The sequence below is a fragment of the Cucumis melo genome, chromosome 2 (assembly GCF_025177605.1).
Source record: "Cucumis melo cultivar AY chromosome 2, USDA_Cmelo_AY_1.0, whole genome shotgun sequence".
In the NCBI taxonomy this organism is placed as follows: Eukaryota; Viridiplantae; Streptophyta; class Magnoliopsida; order Cucurbitales; family Cucurbitaceae; genus Cucumis; species Cucumis melo.
Window position 1 is genome coordinate 3404411 of NC_066858.1, and position 15991 is coordinate 3420401.

At 35.5% G+C, this 15991-nt stretch overlaps 2 protein-coding genes across 5 annotated transcripts; both read left to right on the top strand.

Annotated features, from left to right (window-relative positions):
• The first annotated feature begins 6774 nt into the window (after nt 1–6774).
• On the top strand, nt 6775–7729 carry LOC103492458 (uncharacterized). Its single transcript, XM_008452849.3, has 2 exons — nt 6775–7194; nt 7275–7729. The coding sequence occupies exons 1-2, from the start codon at nt 6843–6845 to the stop codon at nt 7472–7474; spliced, it is 552 nt and encodes a 183-aa protein (XP_008451071.2). The 5' UTR covers nt 6775–6842; the 3' UTR covers nt 7475–7729.
• A 4503-nt stretch (nt 7730–12232) lies between these two features.
• LOC103492459 (protein ROOT PRIMORDIUM DEFECTIVE 1) lies at nt 12233–15825 on the top strand. Of its 4 annotated transcripts, none has more exons than XR_538261.3 (3): nt 12399–12656; nt 13136–15310; nt 15406–15825. XR_538261.3 is itself a non-coding variant. In XM_008452854.3 (2 exons), the coding sequence occupies exon 2, from the start codon at nt 13244–13246 to the stop codon at nt 14438–14440; it is 1197 nt and encodes a 398-aa protein (XP_008451076.2). In that variant the 5' UTR covers nt 12233–12656; nt 13136–13243; the 3' UTR covers nt 14441–15825. The 4 variants fall into 4 exon arrangements, 1 of the variants encoding a protein (XP_008451076.2); XR_538260.3 differs by having other exon boundaries at nt 13136–14986; nt 15118–15825; XR_007818999.1 differs by having other exon boundaries at nt 13136–14962; nt 15118–15825.
• Nucleotides 15826–15991: the final 166 nt, after the last annotated feature.

Here is a 15991-nt window from a genome sequence, read left to right on the forward strand (position 1 = left end):
TTCTTGGTCCAAGACGTCCCAAAATATAGGTGGATGGAGCCAATTTAGTCCTGGCGGCTCGGCTGGAAGAAGACAGGACCGGCTCGGCTTGGGCAGACGCGGCTCGGCTCGGTACAGGGATTTCGCGTGCGGCTCGGCTTGCAACAGGGGGAGACGCGGCTCGGCTTGCAACAGGGAGACGCGGCTCGGCTACACAAAAGCGCGCGGCGCGGCTTCACACGCGGGCGCGGCTTCACACGCGGGCGCGGCTCACGCACGGGTGCACGCGGGCGCGGGTCGGGTTTCCGGAGGGTGGCGCGCGTCGGTTCGGGTCGCGGGGCGGGTCTTCGGTCGGACCTTTGCGCGCGAGGCTTCGGCTTCCGGATCTCGGGTGGCGCGGCGGCTGCTGGTGGTCCGGCTACCGCGGCTTCGCTCGGCGACGGCTACGACTGGCGTTTCGGCTGCGCTTGCGTCGGATCGGAGCGGCGCGCCTCGGCTGGCTGACGGGTTGGCTGCGGACGCACGGAGGCGGCTTCGACTCGGCTTCGGCGTCCGACGGGCGCTCGGCTGCGCAGATCGGCTTGGACGATCTCCCGGCGCGGCTGGAAACTCGGCGACGGCTCGGTCGCGATTGCGGCTCGGCTGCGCTGCTGAACAGAGAAGGATGCTTGGCGGCTCGGGTTCGCGGCGGCGGCGGCGGCGGCGTGCGGCGGCTAGGGTTTCAAAAGGAAAATTTTTTTTTTTTTTTTCTCCCTTTTTCTTTCTTTGAAAATTTTCCTCTTCCTCTTTACGCACGAGTCCCAAGGCCTCTTTTTAAAAGAAATAAAAATAATAAAAATAATAAAAGAATCTTTAAAACCCTCTTTCCTCTCTCCTCCAATAACCACTTTTGACCCTTTCCAAGGCCATTTATTTGTTAAGCCAATAATTTATTTCACCCCCCTAACTTCATAATTAAACCATAAAAACTTTAGTTTAATACCAATAATAAACACACTTAGGATTAATATTATTAGTGGTCCAAAATAACAAAGGAAACCGAAAATGTTGGGCGTTACAGTTAAGGGCGTTGATAAAACTTCGAAAGCATTACGAGGATATCTTTATTAAGAAACAAAAATCAATCATATATTTGAAAGTTTATAAATACTTTTAAAATAAAATACAAAGTTCGTCGACATTTAATATCATTTCACCCTAAAGCCCCTGACAATTTTGAACACAAACTACAACATTGGAAGAAAAAAGAATACAAGAGACAAATTTGAGATGGAATTTTACGCAAAGAACACCTCCCAAAATCTTCATTGAGATGAAACTTTATACGAAGAACATCTCCCAAAATCTTCTAAGATGGACTCAATAAAAAAAATCAAAAGGTATTTGAAAAATAGCTTGCATAATGAGCGACGTGGTGATTTGGTTTTGAGCGCGAATGCAAAAGGAGAAGAGACAATTTCCAGATGCCATTGCCAAAACATCAAGCTCATTAGATGTATTCTACCTCGGTATTGTCCAGCAAGCAGTTGTTAACTAAGTTCACCACCTCATAAGAATCAAATTAAACCACAAAGGCATGGGGAGGAAAGAAACAATATATAGAATTGAGAAGTTTAAGACCCTCAAGGAAAACTTGGACTTCTAGATATTCAATAGACCACCTTATGAGATCTTTAAAAGGCTGGTATAGATACAAGATCCAAAGGAGTCACGAACAACTCATCCCACTCACTGCAACACTTTTTAAAGTTTTACGAAGCATCAACGTTCAGTTTCCATTATACTCATTCATCCAAAGGGAGCACCATAAAACTTAACTCCCTATGCTTTCCATTTAAGGTGTCTACAAAGTATAAGAATTTCTGTAAGAATGCATTCGTCAAGAAATGTGTTTGATTCACCTTGAAAACGATCATGTGACACTTTGATCTCATTGATGTTAATAAAATTCCAATAACTTTAAAGGAACCACGAGATTGAATGACCTTGCATTAATCATGCTCTTCAAGCTTATCAACCATCAACTCCTAGAGATTAGATAACGACCAAAATCCCTTGCATATAGAAAAGAAGGGACACATGTTAGAAAGGTAGCGAAGTCAAATATCATTGGAGACCTTACAGGACCACAACACTTATAAAGCACTCCATGTCTTTCATGCTAAATAAACATAAATGATTTAGTCAAAATTATGGATGAGCATCGGTCAGTTGGAGTCAGTTTTTTTTTTTTTTTTTTTTTTTTTATCAAATCATCATCTGAAATGACTATGGTTGTTTTAATAACTATTCAAATTGATCTTGACTGTCGATGAGTAAAAGTCGGTTGATTTTATTCTTAATTTTTTTTTGTTAATTTGGAATTTTCCTAAAATGACACCGACCAATCCCTCTCCTTTTTCAACTAATCAACTTTGTTTCAGTTAGTCGTCAGTTTTTCAATCTATCATACTTACCCTTAGTCAAAATAGATTGTAAGCTTGCATTACTAGAAAAAGGTATTCTAAAAAAGTTTGTATTTTAAATACTTGATGGTTTTTGAGAAAAAAAAAGAAGAAGAAGAGATGAGTGATTTCAAATTTAAAAGGTCAAGAATTTTCAAGAAAATGCAAATATGGGCAAATTTTCAAAAAAAAAAAAATTAACGTTAGGCCCTTTCTTGAGGCTTAAAAAACGCCAACTAGTATGTACTTTTTCTTGGCATTTTTAAAACACCAAGTAGTATCTATTGTTTCTAGACGTTATGTAAACACCAATACTTTTTATGAAAATGTGGAGGTGAGAGAATTTTTTGGAAACTTTTTCATATGGGGTTGTCCATATTAACTTACAAAAATCTTTCTAGAAGTAAAGTAAAGTTTTGTATACGACGATATCAAACAAATATGTAAATTTTTTGAAATGTTCAAGTTTTTTTAATTATATTTGAGGAATATCGTTATGCATATTTATGAGATTGTAGGACCATACTTAAAAAAATGAAATAAACTCGACGTTTTTTAAATGTTATAAACAAGTACATTTTTAACATTTTTTAAAGGTAAAAAACACTCATATTCTTGATGTTTTCTCCATATCAAGTATAGAATAGTTATTTACGGTTTTTAAATGTCGTGAACACTCAAATTAAGTAAAGAATAGTTATTTATGGTTTTTAAATGTCGTGAACACTCAAATTAATTATTGACATTTTGTTACATATCAATAATCTTAAGTCTTGACATTTTTTAGAGGTCGTGAACTTCGACATACTCGACGGTTTTTACGTGTCATGCGTGAACATTTGTATGTTATTGATTGTTTTCATCTTTCAGATGCATCTTCGGTAGAGATCACTTTAAATTCTAACAATTTTTTCAAATATTCCCAAATCTTATACATTTTTAATTATTTTTTTTCTTTTCTAAATTTTGTTATTTTACCAAATATTATATCTTATTCTTACATTTCCTTTCTAAAACTTAACATTACATCGAGATTATCAATTTTTCAAATCTTATACCAAAATCTTATATATTTTTAATTTTTTTCAAATTCAATTATTTTGCCAAAATATTATATACAATTCTTAGGTTTCATCTAGAAACAAATTAAAAAATTTTAAAAAATTGTTGATATTTTGATATAAACTTAGCGAATCTTTTTTTAAACAATGTGTTTTTTAAAAGATACGGCAAAAACAGGGTAGGAAAAAAAATATTGACAAAATAAGGTAGTTTGGGCGAAGTCCACGACTTCAATGAGCTGACACGTGGACGGCACACTTTTTTCTTTTTTTTCATTATTATATATATATATTAAATATTCAAATTTTTAAATTCAAATTTCCAAAAATATCTTTTCAAATTTTAAATTTCAAATTTCCAAAAATATATTTTCAAATTTTAAATTTCAATATCCATTTTTTTAAAAAAAGATATATATTAAAAAAATATGTTATTAAAAAAGATATTAAACAAATATTTGCAATCCGCACAAATGATTTGTTGTCATAACTCTTTTCATTTTGATTCTATAAGAAAATTAGATATTCTTGTCATACAATAAAAAATTAGATATTTTGATTCTAAAAAAAATTAGATATTCTAATTTCCATACAATAGAATTATTCTTGATATAACTTTTCTCATTTTGATTCTAAAAAAATTAGATATTTTGTTAATATCGGTGGATTGCAAATATTTGTTTAATATATTTTATAATAGCATATTTTGTTAATATATATATATATTTAAGAATTTGAGATTAGAATTTGAGATTTGAAAATATATTTTTAGAGATTGGAATTTGGAATTTGGAAAGATATTTAATAAAAAAAAGTATTTTTGGAAATTGTAAATTGGAAAAAAGGTGTGAGGTTCATGTGTCATCTCATTGAAGTCGTGGGGTCCACGACTTATCCCGCTTCGTCCAAACTATCCTATTTTTGTCAATATTTTTTCTCATATCATATTTTTTACATTAGTTTTAAAAAACACATTATTTTAAAAAAATTCAAACTTAGCTAACGTTTGATATAATATTTTGTATAACTAAAATTGGAAAAAGAAAATATAAATATATAAAATTTGGTATAAGATGTTGGAATATTTAAAAAAAAATTATAGAATCTCTAGTTTTGTAAGACGAAACCTATCGTGCGTTATTTCTAAAAATTTCCAAAAAAATGGTCAATGTTGTGCCAGATGTTCCATTACTAATTTATATGCTATAAATGGTGGGTGCATATGGATCTTTTAGTCTTTTATTAATTTTGTGTTATATATGCAATTATTTTATTATTCTGCTATATGTTCTATTATTTTTTATTAAATGATAATTAATAATATGTAGCAATTTTTAGAATAATTATTAAGTATGCTGCAATATTTTTAAAAAAATTACAAATATAATAAAGTCTATCAGTGATAAAATCTTATGGTTTATTAGTGATAAACCAACATTTGCTACACATGATAGACTCCCACCATTGATAGATTTTAACATATTTTACTATATTTGCAATTTTGTAGAAACGTTGCTATATACTTAATTATATTGAATATAATTACTATGTTTGCAACTATCCTTTTATTAAATGTCATCTATGCAAGTGGTCCACTAATAAATGTCATTTGTGTCACAACTAACCCAAAGTGTTCAATCTTCAAATACAGTATTGGAATTTGGGATTATTAAAAAATAAAACAAAGTTTGATCAATAGTATTTAATTTAGGTCAAAATGCTACCATCTCTAATATTTGATCATTTTATACAATATTAATATTTGAGATTATTATAAAATAAAACAAATTTTGGTTGATATTATTAAATTTTCGTTCAAATGTTGATATTTTCATGTTTTTATGGGTTTGATATTGATGTGAGGGTTGAATCTATATTCTAGTATATCGTAAAAATAATTCATGAAATGTAATAAATGCAACCAAATATCACCAATGTAAATACAATATACATGTTATCAAGATAGTTGTAAATATATCAATTAAATTAAAAATATTAGCATATATAACATTTTTAAAAAATTGCAAATATAGCAAAATTTGTCAAAATTTATTGATAACAAAAATATCACCGATAGATCAGCATTTGCAATATGAAAGGCTCTAGTCTCATGGCCGAAGAGATAGGCCATGAGACAAGGTGTATGTGGGTCATTTCCAACACTTTCCATTTGAGTGAGTAGCTTCAACAGAAGATAACCCATAAGACACGATCATCAAGATATATGTTAAATACTTAAATCTACCTTGAAATTGCTCAACTAATGCTATGATCTCACTAATGGATGTTAATACTGTTCACACGAGATTTCAAGAGAAATGTAATTCGTGGAATTGAACTTTGTATATTGATTTAGATAATATTGTTGATACAATCTCTAGTATTTACTCATTTGATTATTTCTCTGACATACAAATTAAACTTAGAACTTCTTGATCTTTGATTTTTAGAAAGTTGTAGTTGCAAGTCGATTTAAGCTTCAATATTTCAAAGATGATATTCTTGAAGTTGATAAAAACTTGTACTTCTTTTTGAAATTTTATCTTCAATTCTTAAGAGCTTTGGTTCTTTTTTCAACTAAAATTCCAAAAGGTCTCTATTTATAGAGAAATTCTATGGGCTTTTAGGTGGGCTTTGGGCTCATTGTTTGTTGGCTTGGGCCCATTTGCCTATTGGGCTTGGATCCATTTTTTGGCAGCTTGAGCTTAGGCCCATTTGCTTGGTGGGCTCGAACTCACTTGTTTGGCCGCTCAAACCCATTATTTCTTTGGCTCTATTTTCATAAGAGGCTTGAACTGGGTTGGATATGGAAAAAACTTTGACTACCCAAATCTAATCAAATTATAATTATCACAATTTTGTGTGATGATGTGGTGCAATTTAATTGACCAAAATTTATTGTTCAACAAATACAGTTCTAATAGTTCTTAAGCCATCACAATCACACGATATTGAATGACCTTACACCGACCATCTTCCCTCGAACTTATCGTCTACATCGAAAGATCAAATAACACCCCAAACCGCTTCTCAATTTAGAAGGTAGCAAAGCCGAGTATCCTTAATGAGTATTTCATACAAAACAAACATAAAGAATTAGCATCGACCCTTTTCAATGACATTGACTTTAGTCTTAATAAATGTGTCAAAGTAGTTTAATTTTTAGCCACCATAGTAAACCAATTTTGAAGAAATAGGCGCCAATTGATTTTTAAAATAACAAATTCGAGGAGAGAAAAAAAAAAACCAAAGAAATTAAAATAATAATAATTACATCGAGAACCCCAAAATTCAGTGAAATGTTGCAAAAAGACCCCACAAACTTTCCGTCTTCTTCTTTCCCTTTCTCTTCAGTGAAATGTTGCAAAAAGACCCCACAAACTTTCCGTCGTCTTCTTTCCCTTTCTCTTCCACTTTCATTTCCATGGCCGAATTCCAAGGAGAGAAGAACCATAACGAGACATACACGGAGAGAATCTCAAGCTTAGAATGGAGCAAAGCAAGGAAGACGATGATCGAAGAACAAGCAAATGTCGAATTACAATCTCTCCAACTTCTTTACCCCAATCGTTTCGAATACCTAAAGCTTGAACTCAAATCCTTCATCCATCTCCTTCAATCGCAATCCGAACATCCTTTTCCCCAGCCCAACTCTATCTTAACCTCCAACCGCTCGCCGTCGCCGTCCTCTTTCGGCCCTGATACGCAAGGTCAGTATAACGAATTAATTACAATATTCACTTCTTTTTTTTTCCCTCTTCTTCTTTACTGATTCGTGATTTTGGAGTAGAGTCGAGTAGTTGTAGGAAGAGGAGGAAGGTGGAGGAAGGAAGAAATAGTAGAAGAAATGGATTACAGAGAGAGGTTGCTGAATCTGAATCAAAGATCGGTCGGCGGAAGGATAGAGTAGAAGTAGTTTTGGAAAGAGCCGCAGTTTGTCTTTGCAAGATTCGACGGTTCAAAATGGCGCTGTTTTCCTCCGCCGGTTGACGACGGTGCTCCGTCTTCTTGACGCCTCGAAGGTGCTGCTCTCTTTGCTTTCACTCTCTTTCTCATGCATTGACATTGCCTCACGTGTGAGAATGTCGAAATTTCGGTGAGAGGATGAACTTCAAATTTTGTGGGGCGTGTGAACGTTCTATTTTGGTCCGATCTTGCGGTAGATGAAAAAAAAAAGAAAAGAAAAGATAAAGTGATATTTTGATTTTAAAAAGTTTATTTTAGTCTTTCAATTTTTACAAATTATTTATTTTAGTCTCTAATGCCAAAATTCCATTAACTTTTAAAATGGTGACGTGGCTTATATTTCTTTTATTGATTAGGCACGTCGAAATTGGAATCTCGGTCAAAACTATAGTCGAAGGCTTACCAAAATCTATTGAAAATCAAGAATACTTAAACATAGTTAAATATGGAAGTAAAAAAAATTCATTTTGTTGGGTAAAAAAATTATATATACACACGTGTGAAAGATGAAAGACAACGTATTTAAGTTTGCCACAAAAAATTATAGGGTGGTTGCACGAATGGAGCCTTCAAATAATGGCAAATATGACACAAGTAATTAAAATTACAAATCCAACTTCAAATATTTGTTTGAAAAGACCAAAACAACCTATTACCTTTAATTTTCTTCAAACAAGTAAAAGAACTCAACTTGAAATCATTGATGCCTCGATCCTTCTTCTTCGGCCTTTTCGTTTTGGCTCCAAATTCAAAACGTTTCTTGTTTTCATTTTCGCTTGCACTCTCTTCATCTTCGATTCAAATTCAGAAGATATATGTTTGATTCCATCAGTTATGTTTTTTTTTTTCAATCATCTAACTATAATAGAAGATGAACAAATCAACAAAATAACATAATCTATCTAATTCTAGTTTGAGGGAAGTTAACAACGATCAACAAAAGCACGACAATCAACGATATAAGCAAACGAAAAATTGAAACAAATTAAAGAGAAGAGAAGAAGAAATTAAGAAGAAAAACCAATTGCAAAGCAAAAATAAAATAAAATGATTTTAATCTAACAAAACTTGATCAAAGAATGAATAAAAAAACATTAGTGATTGAATTGAGAGTATACCTTCTGAATTTGAATCCAAGATGAAGAAAATCGAAGAAGGAGAGGGTGTGAGCCAATAATTTTGAATTGAGTTTTCTATTTGTTTGAAGAAAAATTAAAAGGGTCGTGTGTTCTTTTTGGTCTTTTCAAATATTTAGGTTAGATTTTTGTTATATATGCCATTAGTTTTTGCTCGCATTAACATTGATCAAATTAAAGGTTATGTTCGAAAAATGAGCAACTTATTAACAAATATATCAAATTGTTACTATCTATTAAGAATAGACGATGATAGACATTGATTTTGCTATATTTAAAAAATATTTCAAATTTAACTTTTAAAGTCAATTAATTGATTATACAATAATTAGAAATATATTTTTTTAATAGGGTTATTTTTAAAATATCACCGTCTGTTTACAATGGACCATGATTTGACAACTATCTTTATCTATTATACATATAGTGTATATTTTGGTATATCACTTAGATAACGTAATATTTTGATATATTTATAAATATTTTTAGAAATTTTGTGTAACGCCCAACAATTTGATATTTCTTTTTTTGTTTTGCCCTTTGTCATAAATATTAAGTGTGGTTATGGGAATTTTAAATTTATTGGAAGAACCTTACCATTTTGATCTTCTCGAGTAATTAAGGTTGGGAACCCTTATTTGTTTAGGATAATAAGAATTTCTTTTTATTTTATTATTTTTATTTTTGTTGGAAATAATTGGGGAAGCCCTTATTAAACTAAAGTTGGTTTTTTTTATTTATTGAAATTAGGGGTGAAATAATCTAATTAATGGATTAGCAAATTAATCATTTGCCTTGGAAAGGGTCAAGGGTGGCTTAATTGAAGAGAGAGAAAAGAGGGCTTATTGATTTCTTTTATTATTTTAAATTCTTTTAAAAAGGAGGCATTGGGAGACATGAGACTCCTCATCTCCCCAAAGAAGAAAAACCCTAGCCGCCGCCGCCAGCTTCAAACACAAGCGTCGGAGCCGGCCGCAGTAGAGCCGAACCACCCTCCCAGCCGCGCCGTGTCTGCAAGCCGAAGTCGGAACTCGCCGAGACAGCCGAAGCCGATCAGCCGCGCGTCTGCAAGCCGAAGCCGGAACTCGCCGAGCCAGCCGAAACCGGAACTCGCCGCGCCGCTTCGATCTGAGGAGGACAGCCGAGCCGCGTCGCGTCGCTCCGATCCAGCGCTGAGGAGCCGCAGCCGATTCGCCAGCCAGCCGTGTCCGCAACGCCGTCGCTCACACGCCCAGCCACGCCGCGCCGCTTAGATCCGACGCAGCGCAGCCGGAACGTTCGTCAGCCAGCCGTCGCGCCGACTGAAATCCAACAGCTAAGCCTTGCGCGCCTCCAGCCGTCGAACCCGAACCCGGAGCCGCTCCACATCCGCGCGCCCGAACCCGAAGTCGAATCCGCGTGTGAGCCGTGTCCGCGTGTGAAGCCGCGCCGCGCGCTTCTGCGTAGCCGAGCCGCGTCTCCCTCCCGTTGCAAGCCGAGCCGCACGCGTAAATCCCTGTGCCGAGCCGAGCCGCGCCTGCGCCAAGCCGAGCCGGTCCCTGTCCTCTTCCAGCCGAGCCGCCAAGACTAATTTGGCTCCATCCACCTAAATTTTGGTAATTTAATTAATTATTGTGGCATTTCCCAGTAAGACTCCATGCTTCGGACGTTAATTAAATTAATTTGGGACTAAATTAAGTTATTTTCCTTAAGGGACGTCTTGGACCAAGTAACTGCTGCAGCGGGGGATTTCTTCAGTAGGGGCTTGAGCACTGCAACCTCTCTCTAGGGTAAGTCATTTCAAATGAGTCTTGAACCGTTAGTCGTTGGTGACCTAATTACGAATTTTGGCATATTAAACAGTTAGGACCTTGTCGCTTGGAAAGCGTACTGCCTCGCGGTTAGGACTCGACAAGTAAATCTCCAGGTAAGAGATTCTACTACTAGCTTCATGTTTAGAAGTATGAGACTATGTATGCTCCAATTTTTCATGTTAAGGATTAGACAGTACGATGCCTGAAATAAATGTTAGTATGATGCAAATGACGATTTGGTTATACTATAGCCTGTTATGTGTGGCGAGAGCTGTTATGGCTATACGACGAATGTCGAGACGGAGAGTGTAGAGATGATTTATGTGATATGTTATATGCTGATGCCATGTGTATGTATACTGCAATTAGGGTACCTGTTAGCTTAATCTGTTAGAGTCGTACCTGCATGGGTGTCCTTCGGGATCACCACCATTGAGGACTGTGTGGTCCGACGGGACACCAGTCTAACATGGATATAGATATGACTCGAGTGACTCGACGGGGTCCTCGCATCCCGACTGTCCTAGGTGTCCCCCGGGGCACCGAAGACCAGAGTTACGTTCCTACGGGAGCGCATGTTGCATGTGTTCGGGAACGTGCCAGAAATTGGGTACCAGTTACAGGACTCTGACAGGAAGTTAACAGGCACCTAGTGGGACTAGTAGTGGGTCCCTTACTGAGTATTTTATACTCACTCTCTTCACTTTATGTTTTCAGGTAGAGGACGAGGCAAGGGCAAGCTGGCGAGCGACCCGAAGTGACCGTGGAGGGCCATAGGGACTACTGCTTCCGCTTATCCTTATTTTAGACTTTCGTATTTGAGTTTGAGTACTTTTCATTACTTATCATCTTTTTATGTAGATAGGGCCCGAGTAGGACTTTAGAACGCATTTCACTTTTTGCATAACTACCTTGTTTAAATTTTCATAAATAAAATTTCTTAAACCTTATGCGTTTTTAATAAATTTTATGACTTAAACCACTTGTTCTATATTTAGTAATGACTTCGATTCAGTATAAGGAGTTGGGTCGTTACATTTTGTAATTAAAAATAACTTTCCTTCTTAATATTGCAATTTTTTTAAGCTTTTATAAAAAGAGATATATACCTTCACAAGCTAAAAAATCAAACCACCGGCTAAACGTGCGATCTTCTAAGGCATAGAAACTATAGAAAAATGGATGAAAATGCCAAATTTTAATGATTTTTACACTATTGTTTAATTATTTAAGAATTTTGATTTTCTCCTTAAGTCGTCATCATCTTATAAATTACTAAAACGAATCCTTTTGCAATTCTTCGATACGATAGGATCACCAGAAAATTTAAGTAGGGGCCAGCAGAGAGCACGTGCTCACTCACATTATTCGCATTTGTATTTTAATATTAATTTTAAAATATTAAATTAATATATATATATATATATATTATATTAAATAAAAGATTATTTTAAATAAGGTGGGGTTGTAGTAGCGGTTGTGCCCACTCTCACAAAACAAATAGTTGAGAAGGTTTTTGAGAAGAGATAAACATAAAATGAATAGACATCTTTACCCTTTTCTAATTGTAGTCTAACACAAACACATGATTCCAAACCCTTTTATGTTTCCCGTAAGATTTAAATTCACTTCACATTTCAAATACTCTTTTTCTTTATTAAAAAGAAAAATATTTTCAATTTTGCCTAAACAAGCCCAATAGACTAAGATAACTAAAAATATCACATCATCCTCTCAATCATCTTTCTTCATCTAATTCACCACTTTAGTCTTTTTCTATTTGATTTTCTACTTTATTAATAATTGTTGTTCTCTATTTTCTTTTTATCATAACAATATTTTAAATATTTTCAATGTAGATTCTTTGTTTATTTATTTTTTCTATTTTGTTGATTTTTCATTTGATCATTGTTATGGCGTTTTTATTTTCTATTCAATAAATAACTTTGTTTTGCTAAAACACATTCTTCAAATTATATGCAATTAATATTGTTAGGGGTACGAATGTAATTTAGAAAGTACTAATTTTTTTTTTTTTTTTATGATACTCGAAACTAAGAACAAAACCTTTCTCCTTCTCCTCCTTATTTTCCTTCTCCTCCTTCCTCTCATCAACGGCCGGCGGCTGGGGGGTGGCGACAAAATGTATTGAGTGGCTTCATTCATTCCATATATGGAATGCCACGGCGTGAGGATTTTTGTATTGATGCAAGAGGCTTCCATTGTCTTCTTACTGGCCAAAGGCTTTCACAAGCTCCATCGGTACGTTGGTATTGGGTAAGTAAAATCCCTACAGAAAACCGAATCGGAAATTCCATTTTCAAGCATTTTTCTAAAGGAAACTGTGGATTTCTCTTGAAATTTCTGGCTGTGTTGAGGAGTTTCAGATAGCGTATATTGGGTCATTACCTTAATTTGAAATCTGGGTTGGGCTGAAATTTTGCATTGGTGATAGTCTAAAAGGGGGCCTCAGACACTTCACTCAGCAAATGACTTTGGTTTTCACTGTGAGAGGAGGAATGATCATCCCGGAGATGTTTCCTCAAAATTAGTGATTCTCATACTAATGTTTTTGCTGTGATTGAAGCATATTGTTAGAATATTGATATAATTATTAATTTTATGTTCATCCATTATCTTTACATTGGTATCAAATCTCACAAGTGTAGAATACTGATATGTTATTAAATTTACCTTCATCAACGTAAGTTTTTGGGGTCAATGGGTGATTTAACGCATACAATTTTTGTTTCTAGGCGTCTATATTTCTTTGTTCATAAAAGAAGCCACAGCTGCTGAATTTGTATGCGAAGAAAGGAGTAGTGTTTTGTGAGACGGTTCTGTGGTGCAAATTGTACATTAAAATGGGACCTCATATATTTAGGTCCATTGGAGAAAGGTACCTTCATCTCAATATGTTTGTCAGATGTAAAGTAACATCTTCCCAATATGTTGCATCAAGAGCTAGGGATCCAACGTTTGAGAAACTGATGGATAAGTACAAGAATTTTCTAAAAGTGGTTGCTATCCAAGATCTTATCCTTGCGAATCCGAGGAATCAATCAGTATCTCTAGACTTCCTCTCAAGGCTTTCCCAGAAGCTCCACCTCAACCGTGGCGCTCCCTCCTTCCTTCGCAAATACCCTCATATTTTTCACATTTTCTATGATCCAAACAAGTCTCTACCATTTTGCAAATTAACAGACACTGCCAATCAAATATTCTCTGAAGAGGCAGATGCTATCAATTCTTCATTGCCTCAGGTTGTTGATCGATTAGTTCGGCTTTTGTCAATGTCAAATTCTAAGATGGTACCACTGCGTGCAATTTACAAGGTGTGGAGGGAGCTTGGCCTCCCTGACGATTTTGAGGACACTGTGATATCAAAATACTCTCATGTTTTTCAGCTTTGTGATGCTCATGAACCAAATACTCATTATCTGAAGTTGGTTGATGACATTCCGAGAAATCAATTCAGAGCAGCTGTTGAGGAATGGAGAGTGGGTCAGTGTTGTGAAGAGGACTGCACTGTTGATGAGACCGAAATCCAGTATAGTTTTAAACATAGCTACCCTCCGGGTATGCGGTTGAGAAAAATCTTCAAGGCCAAGGTTAAGGAATGGCAACAGTGTCCATATACTGGACCATATGAGGGAATACTTGACAGTAACAAGTATAAGAACACTAGTCTAGCACTGGAAAAGCGAGCGGTTTCAATTGTTCATGAATTCATGACTTTGACCGTGGAAAAGATGGTGGAAGTAGAGAAGATCAGCCATTTTAGGAAATGGTTTGGCATTGAGTTAAATATAAGAGATCTATTCTTGGATCATCCTGGGATATTTTATTTATCAACCAAGGGAAAGAGACATACCGTTTTCCTAAGAGAGGCATATGAGAGGGGGTGTTTAATAGATCCAAATCCAGTTTATACTGTAAGGAGAAAACTCCTAGATTTAGTTGCTATGGGGCGTCGTGGTTTATCTCAAAGTAGTTTAAGACAAAAAGCAGATCAAATTCACAATGAAGATGGTGGCTTCCCTCTTTTAGGTAACAAATGAATACATGAAAATATGCATATTCTTTCAACAAATGTTTCAAAGCTTGTCACATTCAAATTTGTGAAACATTGTCACGAGTCTGAAAGCAAAAAGGAGAATGCCGGAGAGATCAACAATTTTGTTAAGGGAATTTGAATCCATTGGGGGAGTTGATAGCTAATTACCAATATGACAGACCCTTTTTTAATACAAAGAAATTGAAGGAATGGGATATTTTACTGCATCTTCTTGCAGATGTGAACACCTTTCTTTCGGGAAAGGACTATCTGAAACAACTTCCTTGATTGAATGAATTTTCAAAGAATTGGTGTCCATACTTTCCCCTGATGATACGTAGAATTGGCTTCAGATGCAGCTTATTGATCACCCTATCACAGCCACAAAGAAGCATTTATGGATAAACATTTCATCAACCGTTCTGTGGAAGTGATAGGATGAAAGGAATACAAGAATCTTCCCAGATAAGGCCAAAACCACAAGGGACAACCTTGAAGCAGCCGTTTACAAATGGTTTCTCTTGGTGTAAGAGCATACAAGCTATCAAAAGTTAGCAACTTTTCTTTCATCGTAGCAAATTGGAAACATATTTGTATTCCTCTCGAATAGGTCCTTTTTGTATATCCTTGGATATTTCATTCAATCAATCAAATGATTTCTTATCCAAAAAATTTTCTCAGGGAGGATTGAAAAGCGAGACGATTAGATTGGACGCTCCTCACAATGTTGTAATTCGGTCTTTAAGGCAGGGAGACTTAACTGGAGAAGATGAACAACCTGATTTGGTAGTCTGAAAATGTGTTCTTTGTGATCTGCAGGTGATTATGCTCCGACCAAAGCTTAGTTCAGATGGGATGGGTCTTATTCAAGATGGTACTTATAATATTTGTCATCTCTTCGTATGATTTCCATTGTATTTTCATTACCTGCGTGAACTTATTGAATACTTTAACATGTTGTGCGTTGAGTTCCCCGCTGCCACTTGGTTCAAGTGAAAAGGCAGAATCTGAACCATTTGGACTCGTGATTTTTGGTTGTACCGTAGAAGATTTGAAGGGAAGGAATTGAAAGGATTTTGGTGCTTACTGATTAGGACTTATGTGACGTAAACTTCAGATGATTATTTTCAACACCATTTTTCACAGATGTTCACTGAATTGGGGGTATGTTTGTGCCTTTTATTGTTGAATTCTGGCCTCTCTTTATTTTTGCTTCGAGGATTTCTGCTGTGATCATTTGAGGCAAGTAGTAAAATTGTTTAGTTTGAAGAGTTGTTAAGTGGCCATGTTTACCAATTTGTAATGAGAATTCGTGTAATCATAACGAGATACTATTGATTGACCAATCGTTATGAGCCTCAATTACGTTTGCTCATTTTCTATTACAAATTTGGAGGCAAGTCTCACATTATTATGATCCCAAAAGATAGGTAAATAACAAACACAACCAAATGAACCCTACTTTTTAGATTACCATTGATTTATGATGTTTCCTATAACTAGACGAGACCTTGGTGGTAGAGTCCATACTATAAAGAAAGAGTCAAACGAGTCG

What these genes read in the sequence shown, in the direction of transcription:
- LOC103492458 (XM_008452849.3), top strand. Translation starts at nt 6,843, where the DNA reads ATGTTGCAAAAAGACCCCACAAACTTTCCGTCGTCTTCTTTCCCTTTC. An exon ending in TTTCGGCCCTGATACGCAAG is followed by an intron (nt 7,195 to 7,274) that starts GTCAGTATAACG and finishes ATTTTGGAGTAG; the next exon opens with AGTCGAGTAGTTGTAGGAAG.
- LOC103492459 (XM_008452854.3), top strand. Translation starts at nt 13,244, where the DNA reads ATGGGACCTCATATATTTAGGTCCATTGGAGAAAGGTACCTTCATCTC.